The sequence below is a fragment of the Petaurus breviceps genome, unplaced genomic scaffold, assembly GCF_028583685.1.
Source record: "Petaurus breviceps papuanus isolate PSGF00001 unplaced genomic scaffold, PetGlider_PUasm1.0 90919, whole genome shotgun sequence".
NCBI classification, from domain to species: Eukaryota; Metazoa; Chordata; class Mammalia; order Diprotodontia; family Petauridae; genus Petaurus; species Petaurus breviceps.
Window position 1 is genome coordinate 36,538,213 of NW_027187378.1, and position 10,398 is coordinate 36,548,610.

Here is a 10,398-nt window from a genome sequence, read left to right on the forward strand (position 1 = left end):
TGTGTGTGTATTTGTGGGTGTGTGTAGGGGAGTATAGCTGGAAATGATTATGATGTATAAAATAAAAGGCATCAATCAGATCTTTTTTCCAAAATTTTAAATAAAAGAAGTTAAAATGATAGAGCTGTTGGGCTGCTACATAATGACTCCTCTTCCCTGACTCTATCATAGGATTTTAGACTAAAAGCAAATGATAAAAATAGCACTGGGGCTAAGCATACTGAGTTATAAGTTGGGTTTTTTCTTCTTCTTTCTGAACCATTCCCAGATCATGGGATATGCTCATTGCATTACAATCTGGTGATGACATACATAGGCTTTTGAGCCAGAAAAGGATCCACAATGTTGTGTTAATGAATAAAGCAAGTACACCAGGGTTCCTACTGGTTTCAAGGTCTGATCTCCAAAGGGACAAACTCTCCAGAAAGCTTCTGTCCTGTGGGACAGTGAAGATTTTGCCATGTTTCACCTGAAGAGTTGAACACTTAAAGAATCCTAGGCTACCTTGGGATCTTCTTGTCTCTTCCCAATGTTACATGAAGCTGAAGTCCTTTCTGAATTCCAGTCCTGTATCTTACCAACTGCCTCCTCCACCTGCCTACTGGACGTCTCTACGTGGGTGTTCCACAGGCATATCAATCTCAGGATGTCCAAAACAGAATTGCTTTTCCCTCACAAACTCATCCCTCCAAATTTCTCTGTTACTGATGATGGTACCACTATCCTTCTAGTTACCAAGGTTCACAACTTTGGAATCGTCTGATTCCTCTCTCCCTCAACCTTCATTTTCAAGTAGTTGCCAGAACTTGTCAATCTTGCCTCCCCAGCCCTCACAGCTGTTCCCTTCCTTCCACTCGAATAACCTCCATCCTAGCTCAGGCCTGCATTAACATTAACTAGCCTACTAGTTGGTCTCTCTGCCTTCAGTGGCTCCTGTCTCCAGTACCTTCAATACATCTGCTGCTCAGTGGCATTCCCTATTTAAAAATCTTTAGTAGCTCCTTATTGCTCACTGGATAAAATGCAAACACTTCGGTCTGGCATTTAAAACCCTTCCCAATCAATCTGACTCTCACCTTATTTCCTTTACACATTTTCTGTTCCAAACTGGCCCGTTTGCTTTTCTTTGTATACACAATTCCATGTCAAGTCAACAAACATTTTTCTAAACATTTATTTTGCTAAATATTTGCCAATTATATTTTAAGTAGTATTTTTCCAATTATATATAAAGACAATTTTTAACATTCTTTTTTTATAAAATTTTGAGTTCCAAATTTTTTCTCTCTCTCCCTGCCCTTCCCTCTCTCCTCTCCCCACTTTAGATGGTAAGATATAGCTTATATATGTACAATCATGTAAAACCTATTTCCATACTGTGAAGGAAGAAACAGTTTACCAAAAAAAAATTTATAATTTGCAAAATGAAAAATATGTATTTATTTTCTCTTGCCTTCTTTTCTTGGCACAAATGGAAATATAAGACCATCTTACCTCAATCTCATAAAACCCCCTGGCTTCTTTGGGTCTTTCTCCTAGCTGGGACCTCCTAATGGGTGTTTTCTTGATTGCTCTAATTATGAAATAGTTTTATCTTTCCCCCTTGAAATTATTCTATATTACTTTGTATCTTTGAAAATGCTTCACATTTACATATTTGCATACTGGTTGTATCACCCTGGTAGAGTATAAGATTCTTGAGGGTATTGACTTTCATTTCTATCTTTGTCACTCACAAAGTACACATGGTGTTGTTATTGTTTGGTTGTTTCTGTCATGTCTGACTCTTTGTGACCCCATTTTGGGGGTAATCTTGACAAAGGTACTGAAGTCGTTTTCCATTTCCTTCTCCAGCTCATTTTACAGATCAGGAAACAGCCCAACAGGTTACTTGCCTAGGGTCACACAATTAGTAAGTTTCTGAGGCTAGATTTGAACTCAGGAAGATGAGTTTTCCTGACTCTAGGACTCTATTCACAGCACAACCAAGCTGCCCCAGTATACAGAGTAGGCACTTGATAATGTTTTAAAATTGAATCTCCAACCCACTTTCCTACTCATACGACGCCTAAGAAGTTTTTGTAACAATAATCATCTAAGCACTAAGACCTTTTTCTTCAACAGGTTAAAAGTCCATGAACTTAGGGTGGTTCTAGGCAGGACCTATCGGGAGAAGAAAGAAGAGGATGAACAAGTGTTTGAAGTGGAAAAATACATCGTCCATGAAAAATTTGTTTCAGAGACTTTTGACAATGATATTGGTAAGATGGACCTTCCTTAGATTTTCCCCCTCTGAAATCTTACTCTTGTCAATGCATGCATGCTCACCCTTTTTAGTTCCTCGTCCTTTATAGTACTGTTCTGAAAATGGAAATGTGTGTGTGTGCGTTTGCACAGAGGACTTAGCTCACTCTTCCTTGTTTCTCTTTTCAGCTATCTTGCAGCTGAAATCTAAATTTGACTCATTACAATGTGCCCAGGAAACTAAGTCAGTCCGGACCGTCTGCCTTCCTCCTGCCGGCCTGCAGATGCCTGACTGGACAGAATGTGAGCTGTCAGGCTATGGAAAACACGAGGAAAGTAAGTGCAGTACCCACTGGTTATAGGAAGTTCCTAACTGTAACACTTCTGCAGGATACCATGAGATGTTAGAGTAGAGTGAACCAGGAAGACAAGGAGCCAGGAGATCTGGGATCTAGACCCTGCCCACTCCCTCCCTCCCTTTAGGCAAGTTATCAGCTCTCTATGTCTTTACCCGTACCTTTGCACAATGACACCATGCTTACCTATCTCATGGAATAACTTTGCAGGTCAGAAAAGAGAATGAATATGAAAGTGCTTTGTGAAGAGTAATTTTTACTCACCTCTTGGCAGAGAAGGGATGGACTGAAGGGACAAGATGAGACAGATAATTTCAGAAATAGTGAATGTGCTGATGTGTTTGCTTGGTTAATGTGTTAAAAGGAAAGGCTTCTGTTAGGAGGGGGTGGGGGAGGTCAGTGAGTCAGTGAGAAGGCTGGAGCTGAAAAAAAAAGCATGAATAAAACATTTTTTTTAATATGCAGAAGAAGAAAACAATCATGTTCGAAAGGGGACACAAACTGGGCAATTTTGTTATAAAACTTTGATAAATTTAACATTCACTTTTTTTTTTTTGGAGGGGGGAAGGCAGGGCAATTGGGGTTAAGTGACTTGCCCATGGTCACATGACTAGTAAGTGTTAAGTGTCTGAGTTCAGATTTAAACTCAGGTCCTCCTGACTCCAGGGCTGGTGGTCTATTCACTGCACCACCTAGCCACCCCAACATTCACTTTTAAAAGTCAAATTGTACAAATTATACTTTACAAGAAGCAGCTAAGTGATGCAGTGGGGTAGAGCCACTGGGCTTGCAGTCAGAAAAACCTGAGTTCAAATCCAGCCTCAGACACGTAGGAACTGTGTGACTGTGGACAAGTCATTTAACCTCTATTTGTCTCAATCCACTGGAGAAGGAAATGGGAAAGCATTACAGTATCTTTGCCAAGAAAAGCCCATGAACAAACAGTATTGGTGTCCACAGGATTACAAAGAGTCAGATGTGACTGAACAACAACAATGAACTTAGAATCTTTTTTGCTTTTCCTCATATGATGAAATGTTTACATCAGTAATTAAGTTCACAGTAAAAAAAATAGTAATGATATGAGATGTCTAGCACTCTACAGAGGGTAAGGATTGAGAAACAATCCCATCTCTTTTCTTGTAGGAAGGAACCAAAGTTATACCAGAAATCATGAAACCATTTCTGTCTCTTGCAGCCTCTCCCTACTACTCTGAGAGACTAAAGGAGGGCCACGTACGTCTGTACCCATCCAGCCGCTGCACGTCACGGCACCTGTTTAATAAAACGATCACAGAGAACATGCTCTGTGCTGGGGACACAAGAAGTGGTGGGAAGGAAGTAAACCTACACGATGCCTGCCAGGTAAATTGGGTTTTCTCCATCACTCAGATTACTGGGGTATAGGAAAAGAAGGTTTTAGCCAAAGAAAACACCAGTCAGAATGGAATAAATGCATTTAATCTCAAGAAGCCAATGTAAACCTCAGGGAGGGTAGGTGAGAGCCCTTGAGACTAGTGGAAAGGAAAGGCCAAAGACTCCTAAACTAAATAAATTGTAAGAAATTTCCTTAGTTTCTGGGAAGGAAACCCCACCTGTTGCTGGATTTCCTGCAAGCCCATTCAGTGAACGGACTGTTGCAATGACAAATGAAACCCAAACAGGGGCAGTGTGGTCCAGTGGGAAGAGGGCTGAATTTAGGAGTCAGAGAACCTTGGGGGAGGTTCAGTTTCCAGCTGGTTCAGTTGCTGGCCCTTCTGTTTACTTTGTTGTGAGGATAAAATGACATAATAATTATAAAATGGTCCTGGAATAGAGTAGGCCCTATATAAATGTTAGCTATAGTTATTTATTAACTAAATATTAGATATAATTGTATATAAATTATAATAAATATATAATATTTATTAATTATATGTTAGCTGTTGTTATTTCATCTCTCTGGGCCTCTGTTTCCTTATCTGTAAAATGAGAAGACTGGCTTGAATGATCTTCTAGTTCTAATATTCTGGAAGTTACATGAGAAATTCCTGATTTCTACAGGTGCTGGGGAATGGGTATCTCCTTTGAAAAGGGGCAGGAGCTACACCTTAGGCAGTGAGGTAATACAGTGGATACAGTGTTAGGTCCGAAGTCAGTCCTGCCTGCAGCATTTACTGTATGACCTGGGCATTCTGCTGGCCTTAGGTTCTCCACCTGAAAAATGGGGATGATAGGGGTGGCTAGGTGGTGCAGTGAATAGAGCATGGGCCCCAGAGTCAGGAGGACCTGAGTTCAAATTCGGCCTCAGACACTTAACACAAAAAAACTAGCTGTGTTGTGGCGGCTAGGTGGCTCAGTGAATAGAACACCGGTCCTGGAGTCAGGAGGACTTGAATTCAAATCCGGCCTCAAACACTTAGCCGTGTGACCTTGGGCAAGTCACTTAACCCCAATTTCCCCTCCAAAAAATAATGGGGATGATAATAGGTTTGTTTTGAGGGTTAAATAAGATAACATAGGTAAACTGCTTCATAAACCTTAAAGTGCTTGACAGTTATAGTTCTTGAGAAATACTGGGGAGAAGTATGATGATGTAAAAAAACAGAAGACATCAATAAAAACTTATTAAAATAATAATAGTCCTTATGCAGACCACTTGATAAATATTATCTTATTTGATCTTCACAACAACCCTGGGTGATAGGTGCTATTATCAGGCTCATTTTATAAATGAGGAAACTGAGGCATGCAGGGGTTAAATAATTTGTTTGGGGTCACACAGCTAGTCTGGGGCCAGATTCCATCTCGGGTCTTCCTGACTCGAAGGCCCACACTCTAACCATTGCACTATTGTGTTGCTACATAAATGCTAGCTTTCACTCCCAGAACCCGCATTTATTAAGGAAAAGGGAACCAGCATTTACAAATATTATCTCATTTGATCTGCACAAAAACCCTAAGGGGTAGGTGCTATTATTAGCCTGATTTTACAGGTAAGGAAATTGAGGCAGAGACTTGCCTAGAATACTTCACAAATATTACCTTTTTTTGATCTGTGTAATAACCCTGAGAAGTAGGTGCTGTTTTTAACAGGGGAGGAAACCGAGGCAGACAGAGTTGCATACAGTCACACAGCTAATAAATATCTTAAGTCACATTTGAACTCAGGTCTTCCTGGCTCCAGGCTCAGCACTCTACCTCCTATACCCCCTAGCTGTCTCTTACATGTTGTTTTATTTGGTAGAATAATAAGGAATATTTCATTTTTGTAAAGACAAAAATTGATACAGTGAGAATTTAATGAGTGCTTGTGGACTGATTACACTCCAATGATATTCAGAGCACTGTGCCAATCACCAAACGAGATAGAAAGCTTTTCATAGATCTTTGAGGAAGTTTGGAGGAAATAGGATATGGAAGATTTTATGTCCTGGAGAAACGGAATCAAAATTGCACAATCAACCAACCGAGACTCTGAAAAAGACAAGTTGTCCAGGAGGTCTGTGGGTTGGCATTCCTATGTGATAGAGTACTCACATTCTATAGTAACACAGTGCTGGGCATAAACCAGGCCTGCCAGCTGAATGATTCAGCTGGAAAATTGAGCATGCACTCCATATGGAAAGAGCTCTGGCTTTGTATTCAGAGGCCTGGGGGTTGAATTCCAGTTCTGTTATTTACTACCTGTGAGACTGTGGCCAATTCCCTTCTTTTTAGATCTCAGTTTCCTCATTTATAAAATGGGAGAGTTGGACCAGGTGGTAGTCTGAGGTTTTTTCTAACTGAATGATAGGATCCGAGGATCAGAGCTGCAAAGGACATATAAGTTTTCCAGTCCAACTCTCCCATTTTACAGATGAGGAAACTGAGGCTGAGGGAAGCAATTTTAATTTCTCTGGGCAATTAGAGACAGCTAGATGTTGAAGTGGACAGAACACTGAGCCTGGAGTCAGAAAGACCTCAGTTCAAATTGGAACTCAGATATTTATTAGCTTTGTGACCCTAAGAAAGTCATTTAACCTCTGTTTGCCTCAGTTTCCTCAACTGTAAGGTGAAGCACCTGCCTCCTAGGGTTTAGGGTTGTTGTGATGAGATAATATTTGTAAAGCGCTTGGCACCACCAGGCCTGGCACATAATGGGTACATTTTTAACGTTTGCTTCCTTCTTTCTTTCCTTCCAAAGTCACTCAGACAGAGCTAGGGTTTAAAACCTAGTTCCCCTGACTCCAGATCCAGGACCCTTCCCATTTGACCTTGATGGCTTCCCAGTAGAGCAAGTCCTGGACTTGGGAGACAAAATATCTGGGTTTAAATCCCAATTACACTACTTAATAGCATAAAGAGCAATTCAGGCCATCTAATCCAATTGCTTCCTTTTATAGATGAGGAAATTAAGATTTTAATGAAGTTAGATGATGTGCCCAAGGTCACACTGGAAAGAGGCATTTTTTTTCTCTTTGAAAGGTTTTCAAAGTAAGAATCTTACAATTATTTTTTAAGTAATGGGGGTGATTAGAGAGCTCTCCACTCCACCCTGGCTCCTTCCTACCTTTCCAGAGTTCTGACACTTCATTCCTCTCCACATACCATTTGATTCAGACACGGGCATTCTTGCTGTTCCTCGCACATGACAGACACTCTGTCACCTGCCTCTGTGACTCTGTTCTTCCTCCTCATCTCCATCTCCTGGCTTCCCTAGCTTCCTTCAAGACCCAAGGTGACTCTCGCCTTCTTCAGGGGGATTTTCCTATTCCTGTTCCTCTGTTAGTACCCATTCACCCTGAATACATCCTGTAGGTACCATAGTTTGCACACTGTCTCTCCTACTATAATAATAGCTAACATTTATATAGGTTTATGTGCTAAGCATTTGATGGCTATTATCCCATTTGAATTTCACAAAAGTCCTGAGAATGCGGGCACTAATGTGAGGGCAGGATTGTGACTTTTCTTTGTGTTTTGTTGTCATTGTTCAGTCGTGTTGGACTCCTTGTGACCCCGTTTGGGGTTTTCTGGGAGGAGATACTGGAGTGGTTTTTGCCACTCCTTTTTCTGGCTAATTTTACAGATGAGGAAATTGAGGCAGTGACTTGCACAGGATCACATGCCTAGTCATTGTGTCTGAGGCTGAATTTGAACTCTGGACTTCCTGACTCCAAGCCCAGCGTTCTACCCGCTGTCCACCTAGCTGCCTCTTTCTTTGTTCAACCAATTCTTAGTTCAGTGCCTGGCACATAAGTACTTAAAAAAGTTTGTTGACTGACTGACCAAGCATGCTAAATGGGTTTGTCTTTGAAGGCTCCAATCTAGCGGATCAAGGAAGGATTCTTTGCATTTTCCCACAGCTAGTGGCTTCAATAAATGCTTAATTGTCTGAACACTGTTGATTTGTCACTGGTTCTAACCACTGCAAAAGCTGCAATTAAAAAATACATATTATAGGACCAAAACAATGCTTTATACATAGCAAGCGCTTAAAATATATATGTTGTATTTTAAGACACTTTTTTGGCAAGGGAAAGCTAAGTGGCACAGTGGATAGAGCACAGGGCTGGAGTCAGGAAGACCTGAGTTCAAATCCAGCCTCTGACATTTTACTAGCTGTGTGTCCTTGGGCAAGTCACTTAACCTGTTTTGTTCTGTTTCCTCAGCTGTAAAATGGAGATGATTATAGAACCTACCTCCCAGCGTTGTTGTGAGAACCAAATGAGACATTTGTAAAGCCCTTAGCACAGTGCCTGGCACATAATACTATATATTATTATATGTAATAAATAATATAAATATCATATCTATATATCTAGGCCATACAAGACTATATATTGAAATGGAAATATTTTACCTCAATCATTTTTCTATATCAAGTCTAAAATGGATGGGTCGGGGCCTGATTCACCTCAACCTTCACTTAGTAACAATTTAGCTATTTAGGCAGGGTCTCCAGGACTTTGCAAAAGATGAAGAGTATTTTTTCAGGAAATTGACTGCAAAAGAACAAAGGCGATTGCCTGTCATTATTAAGAACTATTCTGGTCCCCACAGCACTGCTCGCACTCTCCAGACATGGTGGCAATGCTCATCTGGGTGGCTAAGGTGGTTTATTGATCTGTCCTCCCATTGCAGGGTGACTCCGGAGGACCTCTCGTGTGCATGAAGGATAACCGTATGCATCTGATTGGGATCGTCAGCTGGGGCATAGGATGTGGAGAGAAAGATGTTCCAGGTGTATACACCAAGGTTATCAATTACCTCAAGTGGATCGAGGACAAGAGGAGGCTGTGAACAATTAAAAAAAAAAGCAATTGTCCTCATAATTTAGTGGTCTCCCATCTACTTCCCTCTCAGATGAAGCACTGAAAAGACTAAAGTGCAGCTTTTTATTTTTTCAATCAGATTTCTCCATAAACTGTCATACAGTGAAAAATAGGAGAGGAAGAAAGAGAAGGAGTGAGCATTTATTTTCTAAGGTACTTTTCCACTTTGGAAGTTATCAGGAGTTAAGGTTTGGTTTTAACTTGCAATCTGTCAGGAGGAAACAAAGAAAGATGAATTGCAATCACCCTGGGGAAATATCACCACCTAGGGACAGATGGGCAGATAGACAAGCAGACCAGAAGATGGGGAGAAGAAAAAAATCAAGCATGAGGTTAGAAAAATGTTTAGGAAAAAACAATATCGCCATAGTGAGAAATAAGGAAAATAAAGAAATTAAGGGAGAAAAGGATGTCATTAGTTAAGAGTGTGTGCCAGGGAATCCAGAGAATGCCCCACTGGGACTTTAGGTATCAGTGACTCACTGGTTGGCCAGTACAGGGATTCTGGTTTTCTCAGATACTGAAGAGCCTTCCAAACAATTCCATTATCCCCATGGTTTCTTTTCCCCATTTGACAACTGCTGAATGACATTCCTGGCTTCTGGGTACACTGTAAATCTTTTCATGTGTTACTACTTTTTAATCTGCTTTGTTGACTCGGGCAGAATTTATATCATTGTAGGGACTGATCTCTTCAGTATATTTATAGCGATCTATATTTTTGCTTGTATTCGTTAGTGACACAATTCTGTACCATATTTCTTCAATATAATAAAAAGATATATTTTTCACATTGTTGACAAACAGTACTGTGTGTTTAGTTGCCCAGCATGGGGTGGTAGTATCCGCCTGCCTGTTCCAACTATCATCACACTTTTAGGAAGCTTTCGTAACTTCAGTTTGTCTCAGACCTAAGCATCACCTTGATGAATCATCTGTAGCCCTAATGTTGGTCTGGATCAGAGGAGATGATATGAAATCTCCATCAGAAAAAAAACAACACCTGCAATATTGTACCCAAGTACAGTTATCCCTTTCACATTGTGACTTTTCCCATTGTGGTTTTGATATATCATGGGTTGGCATGAGAAATTAAATGGGAATTTTGGGGGAGTTTTGCAGAAGCCACAGATGGCATAAGAAGGCCAGCAGATCACAGAGATAATTTAAAAACTCAGAAATACATAAAATATATGTATAGTATTGCATCATAGCAACATATGCTATCTTTTAATACTGTAATAATTCAGACTTTTCCAGTACGAAGGGAGGGCCAAATATTATTACATGAATTTTCCAGATCACAGGGTAGGGGTGGTGGGGTGGGGTGGGGGTTCCCACGCCCCTGACCCCCATGATGTGGAAGGGGTAACTATTTCTAGTCTCTTCTCCCCTTATTTCCAGTTTGCCTTTGCTCACAGATGCAGCCTAGACCTCCTCCTCCTTCTCCTCCTCCTCAGTAGAGCCTGTTGTCTCTGGAGTCAACAACACCCTGTATCCAA

General features: G+C 40.7%; 1 protein-coding gene across 2 annotated transcripts in view; it reads left to right on the plus strand.

Annotated features, from left to right (window-relative positions):
• The window catches only part of PLAT (plasminogen activator, tissue type), a 38,973-nt gene extending 29,271 nt beyond the window's left edge, over window positions 1-9,702 (plus strand). For both annotated transcript variants that reach the window (XM_069075825.1, XM_069075826.1), the window contains 4 exons: window positions 2,125-2,261; window positions 2,434-2,580; window positions 3,799-3,965; window positions 8,706-9,702. In XM_069075825.1, coding sequence (XP_068931926.1) covers window positions 2,125-2,261; window positions 2,434-2,580; window positions 3,799-3,965; window positions 8,706-8,864 — 610 coding nt within the window. In that variant the 3' untranslated portion in view covers window positions 8,865-9,702. The remainder of the gene's footprint in view (window positions 1-2,124; window positions 2,262-2,433; window positions 2,581-3,798; window positions 3,966-8,705) is intronic.
• The last annotated feature ends 696 nt before the right edge of the window (window positions 9,703-10,398 follow it).